The following is a 14,290-nucleotide window of genomic DNA, read 5'->3' as shown; positions in this document are numbered from 1 at the left end:
GTTTGCCCTGCCCTGAAGATCTCCTGAGACTCTGTCCCACCCAACTTACGGGGCAACCCAAACTGTTAACCTTGACTTCATGTGAGTGGCTGGTCTTGGCTCATGCTTCACAACACCCCTAAGGCCTAATCAAATAAGCAACAGCAGGTCTCAGTGAGCTCCCAGCACCCTTACCTCTTGCTAAGTGGCCCCAGGCCCAGTACTAGCAGCAGCCAGCCTAGATTCACAGCTTGACTTCACCTGGGAGCCCAGCTCAAGTAGTTGCCATGTCAAGTTGCCTTATAGCTTATGTAGGGTGGCCCTGGGAAGAACACAGGTAGGAGCTGAACTTGGCCTGCACCACCTGGAAAACCCTACTGCCTTTGTACCCAGTGGACAGCTACAGCACACATCAGAGTACCACCATCCTGCCCCTGCCCAGCTGATCCTCCATCGAGGGTGGAGGTTGGTGGTCAGTGCTCACAGCCAGTTTTTGAAGCTGACTGGCCTGGGTAAGTCCCTCCCATTAACCTGTCCAGAGCAACCAAGGCTCAAACACAAGAGGAGGGTGTACTCAGCCCATACAGAGGGCACACCTCAAGTTCCCAGCTTGAGTGATACAGGAGGCTATGCCACTGGACCACCGGACACCTACCACGTTAGTCCACTCTACCAAGACGGGGGGCATAGCAGCTCTGCCTAATACATAGAAACAAACACAGGGAGGCTGCCAAAAGGAAGAGACACAGAAACATGGCACAGATGAAAGAATATCAAAACTCCAGAAAAAGAGCTAAACAAAATGGAGATAAGCAAACTATCAGATGCAGAGTTCAAAACACTGGTTATGAGGACTCTCTAGGCACTTAGTGAGGACCTCAACGGCATAAAAAAAATTAGTCAGAAATGAAGAATACTTTAATTGAAATAAAGCACAATTTACAGGTATATTGGATGGATCCAAGAATCAAATCAATGATAAGGTAGCAAAAAACAAACAAACAAACAGAACAACAAGAAGAAAAAAGAATTTAAAAAAAGGATAGTATAAGGAGCCTTTGGGACAATGAAGCATTCCAACATTCGCACCATAGGGATGCCAGAAGAAGAGCAGAAAGAGCAAGAAATTGGAAATCTATTTGAAAAAATAATGAAAGAAACCTTCACTAATTTGGTGAAGTAAATAGATATACAAGTTCAAGACATGCAGAGAGTCCAAACAAGATGGATACAAAGAGGCCCACTTCAAGACACATCATAATTAAAATGCCAAAGGTTAAAAATGAAGAGAGAACCTTAAGAACAGCAGAGAAAAGCAGTTAGTTACCTGCAGGGGAGTTCCACAAGTCTGTCAGCTGATTTCTCAAAATAAGCTTTGCATGCTAGAATGGATAGGCAAGAAATACTCAGTCATGAAAAGCAGGAACCTACAGCCAAGATTACTCTACCCAGCAAAGATATCATTTAGAATTACAGGGCAGACAAAATGCACCCAAGACAAGAAAAACTAAAGGAGTTCATCATCACCAAACCATTAGCATATGAAATATAAAGGGACTTATTTAAGAAAAAGTAGATCAAAACTATGAACAATGAAATGCCAATGTCAACAATTGAATCTGGAAAACAAACTAAGCAAACAAAAACAGACAGAATCATGGATACAGAGAACCTGTTGATGGTTGTCAAGTTAGGGGTGTTATGTGAGGGAATGGATGAAGAGGGGAGGGGATTAAGAAATACAAATAGGTCATTACAGAATAGCTGTGGGGATGCAAAGTACAGTACAAATGGAGTAGCCAAACAACTTACACAAGTGACCTGTGGACATGAACAGTGGTTTGGGGATTGCCTGAGGTATTAGGGGGTGCTGCATGGAGGGTAAGAAAGGGGAAAAAATTTAGACAACTGTAATTGCTTAATCAGTAAAATATATTTTAAGGAAAGAGCATTTATAGAAGGAGTAGTTAATGAAAGTAATACATATCTATAGAAGATTCTTACCTAGGCTGTATGTCCTTGGACCTTGAGAGACGATATGACCCCAGCCAAAGAGGAGGATGCAGAAATGAGGACCATGAGTGTTTCCCAGGCATTGATTTACTCCTTCATCTCAACTGCCCGGAATCACTTGCAGAACTGAGTGGCTGAGAAACAGAAACTCTTCCAGGCGGACAGTGAACTCCCAGTGTACTTGAAGGGTGGGGGGACCGACAACATTCTGTACCAACAGACCTTGGTGCTGTCTTGGAGGCACGTCTACAGTCTGTATTGTCTTGGTTGGGCTTCCTTCCCCCATGAGAAGTGAGACCAAGAAGCCTTCAGGACCTGAAGGACTTAAGTAGACATCAATAAACGTGCTGGCTTCTTGGGGCAGAGGGGAGATTCCTACCTAAAATATTTCAGTCATAAAAGAGGACTGAAAGCAGGTATATGATGTTAAGGAGGACATAAAAGGTTTGTCATGTGGTGGGGATTAGGTCTGACGTACTCTGTGCTAGATCTAGACCTCCATTAGAGCAAGATTTTGGCATTGGGGAGGATATGAGGCAACCTACACCATTATTCCATGAATATTTAGTTTGCTCTACTCAGTGGTCTCCTTTTATTTCTTCATTTATTTTTCCTTCTACCTTAGTTAATTGCTTATAATATAGAACTCTTATTTTCCTGCAGTGTTTTTTTCTAAACATACTTTATTGATTATGCTATTACAGTTGTCCCAATTTTTGCTGTCTTTGTTCCCCTCTGCCTTGTACCCCCATTCCCTCCAGCAGTCCCCCTGGCCTTAGTTGATGTCTGTGGGTCATGCGTTAAGTTTTTTGGCTTCTCCATTTTCTATACTATTCTTAACCTCCCCCTGTCCATTTTGTACCTACCAATTCTGCCTCTTAATCCCTGCACCTTTTTCCCCATTTACCCCCGTCCCCTTCCCAACTGATAACCCTCCATGTGACCTCCATTTCTGTGATTCTGTTCCAATTCTAGTTATTTACTTAGTTTTTTGTTGTTGTTTTTTTTTTTAGGTTCAGTTGTTGATAGTTGTAAGTTTGTTGTCATTTTTCTGTTTATAGTTTTTGACCTTCTATTTCTTAGATAAGCCCCTTTAACATTTCATGTAATAAGGGCTTGGTAATGATGAACTCCTTTAAATCTACCTTACCTGGGCAGCACTTTATCTGCTCTTCCATTCTAAATGATACCTTTCCTGAATAGCGTAATCTAGGATATAGGTCCTTGCCTTTCGTGACTTTGAATACTTCTTTCCAGCCCCTTCTTGCCTGTGAGGTTTCTTTTGAGAAATCAGCTGATAGTCTTATGGCAACTCCTTTTTAGGTAATGGTCTGTTTTTCTCTTGCTAGTTTTAAGATTCTCTATTTATTGGCATTTTAATTACGATGTGTCTTGGTGTAGTCCTGTTTGGGTCCAATTTGTTTGGGACTCACTGTGCTGCTTGGACTTGTATGTCTATTTCCTTCACCAAATTAGGGATGTTTCCTTTCACTATTCTTTTAAATAAGTGTTCAATTTCTTACTCTTCCTCTTCTATTTCTGGCATTCCTATGATTCAGATGCTGGTACATTTGGAGATGTCCCAAAGGCTCCTTACACCATGCTCATTTTTTTAAATTATTTTTTTTCTTTCTGTTCTGGTTGAATGATTATTTCTTCCTTGTGTTCAAATTGTTGATTTGAATCCTGTCTTCATCGTCTCCACTGTTGGTCCCCTGAAGATTTTTTTTTATTTCAATTAGTGTAACCTTCATTTCTTCCTGAGTGTTTTTTATGTTGTTTCAATACTCAGTATGTCCTTTGAACATCTTTATAACCATTGTTTTTGAAATCTGCATCTGATAGGTTCATTATCTCCATTTCATTTAGTTCTTTTTCTTGCATTTTCTTCTAGTCTTTCATTTGGGGCTTATTTCTTTGTTTCCTCAACTTGGCAGCCTCCCTGTGTTTGTTTCTATGTGTTAGGTAGACTGTATTGACTCCCTGTCTTAGTAGTATAGCCTATTGTATAAAAGGCACCTATACATTGTATGGAGCAGAGCCTTAGGTAATCACCAGCGCAGGGCTACCTATTTCACCACTTTGTGGCTCTGTTTTGGGGGTTGGGGACAGGACTTGGAGAGGGGATAATGCTGCTATCTGGCTTCTGGAGGTTTGGCCTGCACTTGCCCAGTTTCCAGTTATGTGTGCAATTGGTGCTCTTCCTACTGTTGCCCTGATGCTGAATTTCAGAGAAGGTGGGTCTGTGTACATTCTGAGTCCATGTGGGCCCTTTAAGCATAGTCACATGAAATTTCAGCTGTTTTTTCTACCACCTCAACCCCCACTGATTTTTACAGCCAGAAGTTACGGGGATTTATCTTCCTGGCACTGCAACCCTGGGCTGTGTGGTGTAGCCTGGGGCTGTGATCTTACTACTGAGCTATCCCTCCTGATTTTTATCCACCACATGTGAATGTGGGAATGACCATTTTGCCACTGTCATGTGTTCCTGCCACAGTGCATTTCCATGCCTCTCCACCCGTTTCCACCCTTCCTACCCATCTGGATGAATGTAGCTTCTTTACATCTTGGTTGTTGGACTCCTATACAGCTCGATTTTTTGAAGGTTCTGGGTGTTTTGAGGTCTAGTTGTAATTCCTTCTGTGGTTGCATGAGGAGGTGAAGCACATTTACCTATGCCTCCATTTTGACCAGAAGCCTACAACTCTTTATTTCTTCCTCATTGAAGTTTTGGATTTACTATTTAAAATTTTCATTAAAAGTGTTTTGCACCTATATTCTTAAAAGATGTACAACAAATAAAAGTAGTTTTTATTTTATATAAACACTAATTGATTTTCTCCCTTGGAGTCAGTAATTTTTGCTAAGAAAAAAGTTTTTCTCTCATGAAATAATACAATAGGAAAATGAAGCTGCTACTGCTAATGCTACTTCTACCTGTGCGTTTTGAGTGTAACACAGTTAATAGTGAATCCTGGGTAAGGTATATGTGAGAGTATGCCTAAAGAAACTAAGAAGCATCATGAGCTATATGAATAATTGAGTTTTAACTAAGGGGTGCAGTATTGTTGTAGGACCTGTGATTCTATCTTTTGTCTTGGCCCAATTTTTTTTTTTTGCTATAGCAATCCCGATGATATTACTTTAAGAACATATATCAAAAAAACCTGGCAAAGAGACTTATGTGTTTCTAAGAGTTAAAAGGAAGCTTGAGTCAGTGGAGAAAACTATCCAAAATGGAAAGTCTAAATACCATAAATACGTTATGTTTCTCCAGAGGAATTAGCAATTGTAGAACTAATGTATTACAGTCCCTGTAATGATTCTTTTTTTTTTTTTTTTTTTACAAAGTTTTCTTTAAAAATTCATCTTGGGGGAGAGAGGAAGAGAAGGGAGCGGAAGTGGGAGTGGGACAGAAACATTGCTTTCTTGTTCCACTTATTTATGCATTCATTGGTTGCTTCTTGTATGTGCCCTAACTGGGGATCAAACCCCACAAACTTGGTGTATCAGGATAAAACTTAACCAGGTGAGCTACTCAGCCAAGGCTTTATAGTAATTCTTAATGATGCTCAGTAGATTAATCTCTCTATATATATTCCATTTACTCCAGAATTATGCTACTTTATTTGTAATGGTTTCAGAATGTACTAGAAATTTAAAAATGTATACATATATGTATGTAGAAAATTTATATATACTATATAAAATATTTCCTTCAACTCCTCGTGCACCAGTGAATGCGGTTGTATAACTTCTTGTCTTCCTCACTGTGGTACATATTAGTGAAATTGAATTGTAGTTGGCAATAAATTTATTTAAAATTCCATCGTGGAATCAGAAGGTTTTGGTTCTAGCTGTGAATCTCATACTTTTGGGGAGTTCACTTGATCTCTGCAAGATTTCAGTTTCTTCTCACTCAATTTCTTCTATATAATCTTTACTATGTTTATACCCTAACTGTAGTTCTGAGGATCAAATGACCTGTGTGTGAAAGTGCTTTACTGATCAGAAAGCCTTATAGAAATAGAAATATAGTCATTATAGTTACTAGCTATGTGCTGTGATCCAGAACCAATTTAGTCTTGTGTCCTGTCTTACTAAAGAGAGTTTTTTCTTAATTCTGTAGCTCTTCAGGTATTCAACACAAATTAGGTGCTATGGTACTTTTAGTCCTTACATGTAACTTTCTAAATACTTTTGTGTAGTATAAAAGGAACACACAATCTTCCGTAAACAATTTTTTGAAGATCACAGATGTTTTACTAATTTCCAGGTATAAATGTTTCCAGCTCCTTTTGCAATTGGCATTGCTGTGATAACATTTTCATTTTATACAATGGCACACATATTTCTCAATAGTGAACTCTAGTGACCTATGCTTTTTTGTTGAAATGATTTTAAGCAGATTTATATTATAGACCAAATATATTTGTTTATGAGGTTATGGCAGTGAAAGAAAACTGAGGAAAGACTAACCTGTTGATAAGAAAAGTCCTGATTCTGTAACCCCAGTAATGAAATTAATTCTCTACAACAAGCCTGGGCTAGTGAAAACAATGACCATCATATTTATATTCTTAGGATCTGGAACACTGCCTAGCATTCAGTAAACGTGTGGTGAACTAACTCAAATGAAGCAGCTTCAGTGACTTGTTATAACAGGAAATGTTCTTTATTAAAAGTGCATTCTTGCCCTGGCTGGTATAGCTCAGTGGATTGAGTGCGGGCCTGCGAACCAAATGGTCACTGGTTCAGTTCCCAGTCAGGGCACATGTGTGGGTTGAGGGCCAGGTCCCCATATGGGGGCATGTGAGAGGCAACCACACATTGATGTTTCTCTTCCTCTCCTCCTATCCTTCCCCTCTCTCTAAAAATAAATAAATAAAATCTTTTTAAAAAGTGCTATCTTCATAGACTGATAACTAACTTTTAATTAATGCTTTGTGCCAATCAGGGTTTTTGGAAGTCCTTACCTTATATTTTTTCAATTACTCTTTTTTATTAAGATTTTTAAATTTATTTTTAGAGAGAGGGGAAGGAAGGGAGAAAGAGAGGGAAAGAAACATCAATGTGTGGTTGCTTCTCACTCATCCCCTACTGGGGACCCAGCCCACAACCCAGGCATATGCCCTGACTGGGAATTGAACTGGTGACCCTTTGTTTGGTTCACAGGCCAGTGTTGTATCCACTGAGCCACAACAGCCAGGGTTAATTACTCTTTATAGCAACTCTCCAAGGTGAGGTGTTGTTAACCTTTTTCTTTTTGTTAACTTACAAGAAAATAGAACTTGTGATAAATTAAACAAGGTAAAATCGTATAGCTAGTAAATGACAGTACCACGTTGTTAGTCTAGATCTGTTGAACTATTTTAAAAGTCATCTTTGAAACTCCTCACTACACTATACTGATTTCAGTTTATCTTCCTGCTCTAGGGAAATCACTTACTCATTTGAATCAAGGTAGTTTATTAGGGAGATAGGACTTTCTGACAGGGCACAGCTGGGGCCTGGCTGGCAGAACTCTGTCTGACCCCCTGAAGGCCATAATAATATGTAGGGTGACCATCTGTCTTGCTTTGTGTGGGACTAAGGGGTTTTCTGGGCATAGGAATTATAGAGCTAAAATCAGGAATATCCTGACCAAACCTGGAAAATTAGTAAACCTGCATATCATTCTTTAATCTTAGTAGTTTAATCTCTGAGCCAGAGCAAATATGTAGAGAACTAAAGATCCCTGAATAAAATAATAAAATAGCTTAATGAAAAGATAGTGTTAATTTTCTTCATGCTGACCACTGAGAAATACCACAGTAAAGTTAGGCTTATTTTGATTGGCCACTTGATAGAAAATACATTACAGTAGATAAACAGTATCCTCTAGAGCTCTGAATATCTTTACTTGAAAAACTTAGAGTAATTCTTGAAATACACATATTTCTTTTGGCAGCTGCAGAAAATAATTTTTTTAAGTGTGGTATAAATACATATTTCATTAGAAAGCTTTTAAAATTTTGTGCCTTGGCCTGACTTTGCTGCAATAAAACACACATAGTTCCTGTCCTTCAGATCTAGATTCTAAAACAATCGTAAGAGCAGATGTGTCATATCAGCATGTTTAGTACATTGGATACATAGGTCTGTATATTGTCACACACAAAGTAAGATCTTTTTTTAAATCCTGATGTTAAACTTTCCCAAGTGATTTTTTTTTTAATTTTCTTTTTAATTTTTTTAGATTTTATTTATTTATTTTTAGAGGGGGAGGGAGGGAGAACAAAAGGGAGAGAAACATCAATGTGAGAGAAAAACATTGATCAGTTGCCTCTCCTACACACCCCGCCTGGGGATGGAACTGCCAGCCTTTCACTTTGCAGGATGACGCTCAACCAATGAACCACCCTGGCCAGGACCAAATTAAGATCTTTATCAGTAAAATAATTGACAAGTTATAAAAACTCTCTTGTATTCACATAAGGTTTTTTTTCTTTTGTCTTTAAACTGACATAAAGCTTTTACTTTAAAGTTATGTACACGAACTATGTAAGAATATACAGATTACAAAATTGAATACCAGAAGAACACTTTTGAATTTGTACATTGCAAGTTATTTTTCAGCCTAGGCAGGATTATTAAATAAAATGCTAATAGACCATTGAAAAATAGACTTCATTATGTTTTAGGTTTCGAATTAAGCTAACTTTTTAAAATATATTTTATTGCTTATGCTATTACAGTTGTCCCATTTTCCCCCCTTTATTCCCCTCCGCCCTGCATAATCTGTCCCACCCGCATTTCCCCCCTCTTTAGTTCATGTCCATGGGTCACACATATAAGTTCTTTGGCTTCTACATTTCCCATACTATTCTTAACTCCCCCTGTCTATTTTCTGCCTCCCATTTATGCTACTTATTCTCTGTAACTTTTCCCCCTCCATGTGATCTCCATTTCTGTGACTCTGTTTCTATTCTAGTTGTTTGCTTAGTTTGTTTTTGTCTTTGTTTAGGTTTGGTTGTTAATAACTGTGAGTTTGTTGTCATTTTCCTGTTCATATTTTTTATCTTCTTTTTCTTAGATAAGTCCCTTTAACATTTCATATAATAATGGCTTGGTGATGATAACATTTCATATAATAATGGCTTGGTGATGATGAACTCCTTTAACTTGACCTTATCTGAGAAGCACTTTATCTGCCCTTCCATTCTAAATGGAAAATTTGCTGGATAGAGTAATCTTGGAAGTAGGTCCTTGCCTTTCATGACTTGAAATACTTCTTTCCAGCCCCTTCTTGCCTGCCAGATTTCTTTTGAGAAATCAGCTGATAGTCTTATGGGCACTCCTTTGTAGGTAACTGTCTCCTTTTCTCTTGCTGATTTTAGAGATAAGATTCTCTCCTTATCTTTAATCTTGGGAAATGTAATTCTGATGTGCCTTGCTGTGTTCCTCCTTGAGTCCAGCTTCTTTGGGACTCTCTGAGCTTCCTGGACTTCCTGAAAGTCTATTTCCTTTGCTAGTTTGGGGAAGTTCTCCTTCATTATTTCTTCAAATAGTTTTCAACTTCTTACTTTTTCTCTTCTTCTTTTGACACCCCTATGATTCGGATGTTGGAACGTTTAAAGATGTCCTGGAGGTTCCTAAGCCTCTCCTCATTTTTTTTTTTAATTTTTATTTCTTCATTCTTTTCTGGTTGAATGTTTCTATCTTCCTTCTCCAAACCATTGATTTGAGTCCCGGTTTCCTTCCCTTCACTGTTGGTTCCCTGTACATTTTCCTTTATTTCACTTAGCATAGCCTTCATTTTTCTCCTCTAATTTGCAACCATATTCAACCAATTCTGTGAGCATCCTGATTACCAGTGTTTTGAATTGTGCATCTAATAGGTTGAGTATCTCTTCATCACTTAGTTGTATTTTTTTCCGGAGCTTTGATCTGTTCTTTCATTTGGGCCATTGTTTTTGTCTTGATGCGCCTGTTACATAGTACAGGCGCATCAAGGGGTAGAGCCTTAGGTGTTCACCAGGGCAGAGAAACCCACATTCTGTGTTCTGATGCTGTGTGTGGGGAAGCAGTCTGAGAGGGAACAATGCTGCTTGCTCTGCTCTCTGCCGGCTTTCAGTCACTTCCCCTGCTACCCACAATCAAATTGGGCCCTTCTGGTGCTGATTCCCATGTGGGTGAGTTTGTGTACCTTCTAAGACCCTGTGGTCTCTCCAGTGAACTCTCCTGTGAGGCTGGGAGTTTCTCCCACTACAGCCTCAACCCCCACAGGTGTTTTCAGTCAGAGGCTTTGAGGCTTTATTTCCCTTTTCTGGAACCCTGGGTTTTGCTGTCTGTCTGGCTCCCCAGTTGTTCCTCCTTGTTTATCTTCATGTGAATGTGGGACTGCCCCGTGTACAAGCCACTGCTTCTCCCTGTCTGCCAGCTGCTGCCTGGCCAAGACTCCTCTCCACTTGGCTCCCTGTCTTCTTCCTCATACCAGTCTGGATGAATGTGTCTTCTTTAACTCCTTGGTTGTCAGACTTCCATACAGTTCGATTTTCTGTCAGTTCTGGTTGTTTTTTGTTTTCAAATTTGTTGTTGTCCTTCTTTTGGTTGTGTGAGAAGGCACAGTGTGACTATCTCCGCTTCCATCTTGGCCAGATCTATGCTAACTTTTATAGTATGTTTAAAAACAAGGTAAAACTAAAGCTGTAAAACTTTAACTTGGAATAGGCAGTGTTTTCCCAGGACACAAAGCAATGACCATAAAAAAATGAAGTGAGAGATTTCATCAAACCTCTTTACATAAATAAATAAAAATAAAAGCATCTATCATGCAAAGAAATACTAAGAAAATGAACAGGTAGTTCAGACCAGTGTGGCTCAGTTGGTTGAGCGTTGTCTTACAAAGCTATAGGTTGCTGGTTCAATTCCCAGTCAGAGCATATGCCTAGATGTCTCTCTTTCTCATTTTCTCCCTCCCTTCCCCTCTCTCTAAGAACAAATACCTAAAATATTCAAATAAAAAAAAGAAAATTCACAGGTAAACCACAGATTGGGAGAAAATATTTGTAAAATATATATATAACGACTTGTTTCCAGTCTGTCTAAAGAATACCTAGCAAATTAATATTAAAAAGACAACCCAATTAAATAATGGACAAAAAACTTGAACAGACATTCACAAAGAAAGATATGTAAGTGACCATTGAGCACATGTGGAAATGCAAATTAAGTTATCCCCTATAAAATATGTGAAGTTAAGACTGACAACATAAAATGTCAGCGAGCTCATGGAGTACCCATGTTGTCATACATGGCTTAGAGAACTGTCTGAATGGGACATCTGCTTTGGCAAAACTGATTTGGCAGATTTTTTAAAACAGCTCTATTGAGATATAATTTTCAAATAATAAAATACCCATTTTGAGTGTGCAGTTCAATTAGTCTTAGTAAATGGATAGTTGTGAAACTACCAACACAATCAAGATATGTAATATTTCCATCACCTTCTTGCCTATTTGTATAGTAAATTTTTCCCCTTTCCTTTTGCCTCAGGCAACTACTGATCTTTCTGTCTCTGTAGTTTTGCCTTTACTAGAATTTCATATAAAGAAAATAAAGCATTATGTAGTGTTTTATGTCTGTCTTCTTTTACTTAGCAAAAATGTTTTTTAAGATTATTAACAACTGCATTTAAAAATGGACAAAAGATTTAAACGTTTTACTAAAGAAGGTAAATGAATGACCAGTAAGCACACAAGAGGATATTCAGTGTCACTAGTCATGAGAAAAATATAAATTAAAGCCACAGTGAGATAATACTTTACCCCCATCAGAATAGCTAAAACTAAAGACTGGGAATACAAGTGTTGGCAACTTGAACTCAAATACACTGTTGGTGAGAATGCAGAATGATGTAACTACTGAAAACAGATTGGCAGTATTTTTAAAAGTTAAATCTACACTTACCATATTATTACTCATTCATTTACTGCAAGGTATTAAAAACCTTGAAGTTTTCACTGACATGATGCTGAATTTTAAAAAGAGTACATATAATTCCATATTTATGAGTTACTTAATAAGTAAAACTAATTGTATTACTTTTCCATTGCTGCCATAACAAACTACCAAAAGCTGAGAGGTTTAAACAAGGCAAATTTATTATCTTACAGTTCTGTAGGTCAGAAGTATAAATCCTGGTCTCAGTACGATGCTGGCAAAGCTGCATTCTTTTCTGTAGGCTCTCAGTAGGATGCATTTCGTTGCCTTTTTCAGCTTCTAGAGGCTGTTGCATTACTGGCAGTTGGTGCCCTTCCTCCATCTTCAAGCCAGCGTAGCATCACCATGAGCTCTTCTGCTTCCCTCTTCAACTCTTAAGGACCCTTGTGATTACAGTGAGCCCATTCAGATAATTCAAGATAATGTCCCCATTGTAAGGTCATCTGACTAACAACTTAATTTCTATCTGCAACCCTAAGTTTTCTTTGCCATGTAAAGGAACATATTTACAGGTTCTAGGGATAAGGTCTTGGGCATTTTGGGGGGCCATTATTCTACCTTCCATACTAATATAACATGAGAAAAATCAGAATGGAGTTTGCCTCTTAGGAGCACACAGCGGCCAGGTGAGAAAAAATGACTGGGAAAAGATGGATATGTGGGAATTTTCTGGCAAAGTAGAAATATCCTGTATCATGATAGAGGTGTCTGTTATTACAAGGATATCTTTAATTGTGGTGAGTGCATTTCATTGTATGTAAGAGTACTGTTAAAAATAAAACCAAAGGAGAGGGGCATTGGGAGTGGGTGAAAGAACAGATGAAACAAAAATGGCAGACTGTTAGCTTTGAAGCTGGTAATAAGTACCTGGGAGCTCATTATACTATTCTGTTTACTGTAATTTGTAACTTCTCATATTCAAAAATGAAAAGAATAATCATTTAATTATAATAGTTAAGTCTCTAAATGCCATGAAAATGTTTGTTTATAAAATCTGATTGAATCTGATTTATTTCAAATGTTAATTTTAATATATCAAACTTTGCAGTAATAACTAACGACTCTCTTTTGCAGCCACGAAGAACTATACTCAGGTCGCCCTTATGGAGCTCTTGATTCAGGCTTCAATAGTGTTGACAGTGGTGATAAGAGATGGTCAGGGAATGAAGTAAGTGTTACTCTCTTCTGTATGCTATAACTCCTGATTAACAGAAAATAAAATGATGAAAATGAAAAGTTTCTTAATTGGGCTCAATTTACCATTCCATAAAATACAGAAAAGCCAAGATAATGGTAAAAATTCCACATAGTCATACCATCTAAAAATGGTATTATGTTTTTTTTACCATCTTTTTACCATGTGTATTTTGCATCTTTATCACCTCATTATCTTGTATAGATAGTTTTATATCCTAAAACCCTAAGCGGGAACTGAGTCAGCAACAACTAACGGGTAAAGAGATGGGAACCTTAGTGAAGAATATCCACATGCTCAAGATAAACAACTTTCTTGGCTCATTGTATCATAGTTCTATTTTATTTAGTTACTAATATTATGTTTTCTCTTTTTGAAAATTACTAAGATACAATATTTTAGCTATAGATTGGTTTAAATGATTAAATCAACTTTTCTTTAACAAGATTTACCATTCATAAGATTGTTTCATTGGAAGTCCAAAGCAAAGTAATTTCAGACAACCACCAATTTGTAATTTGTTATTGCTTCTGTATTTGTGTGGGTTGGTATCTTCATAATTGTGGCTATATCCATACAGGTACATAGATGTACCTGTACTTTGAGTTCATGTACATATGTATACATATTTATAGAGTCATATATGCCCTTCTATTTTTTTAAATCATGGTCAAATACACGTAAAATTTGTCATTTTAACCATTTTTATGTGTACATTTAATGGCATCAAGTATATTAACATTGTTGAGAAATTGTCACCATTGTGCATATCCAGAACTTTTCCTCTATTTCTCAAGTATAAATTTTAATGAGTTTATATTATATCCATGCTTTTAAATACTTTGTTGTGTAAAATTTAGGATGATGTTTCTTAATGTTTCTGCTATTTTTTAAGCCTACAGATGAATTTTCAGATTTACCTCTTCGAGTAGCAGAAATTACTAAAGAACAAAGACTACGAAGAGAAAACCAGTATCAAGAGAATCTCAGCAGTTTAGTAGTAACAAATGGTGGAGGTAAACAGTTCCTGATTGACATCTGAAGTCTTTATAATCACTCTAGTTTTTTTTTTTTAAGTTTTATTTTTTTAATCCTCACTCAAGGATATGTTATTGA

General features: G+C 37.5%; 1 protein-coding gene and 1 pseudogene across 12 annotated transcripts in view; both read left to right on the top strand.

Moving 5' to 3' along the window:
* Positions 1–14,290, top strand: part of LRCH3 (leucine rich repeats and calponin homology domain containing 3) — a 135,794-nt gene that overhangs the window by 74,095 nt on the left and 47,409 nt on the right. For all 12 annotated transcript variants that reach the window (XM_036018234.1, XM_028504635.2, XM_028504636.2 and 9 more), the window contains exons 7-8: positions 13,054–13,147; positions 14,070–14,190. In XM_036018234.1, the coding sequence (XP_035874127.1) occupies positions 13,054–13,147; positions 14,070–14,190 (215 nt within the window). The remainder of the gene's footprint in view (positions 1–13,053; positions 13,148–14,069; positions 14,191–14,290) is intronic.
* On the top strand, positions 1,896–2,353 carry LOC114490582 (annotated as a pseudogene).

This window comes from Phyllostomus discolor, chromosome 2 (assembly GCF_004126475.2).
Source record: "Phyllostomus discolor isolate MPI-MPIP mPhyDis1 chromosome 2, mPhyDis1.pri.v3, whole genome shotgun sequence".
Classification (NCBI taxonomy): Eukaryota; Metazoa; Chordata; class Mammalia; order Chiroptera; family Phyllostomidae; genus Phyllostomus; species Phyllostomus discolor.
Note: the sequence above shows the minus strand (reverse complement) of the source record. Positions and strands in the feature narration are given on the sequence as shown.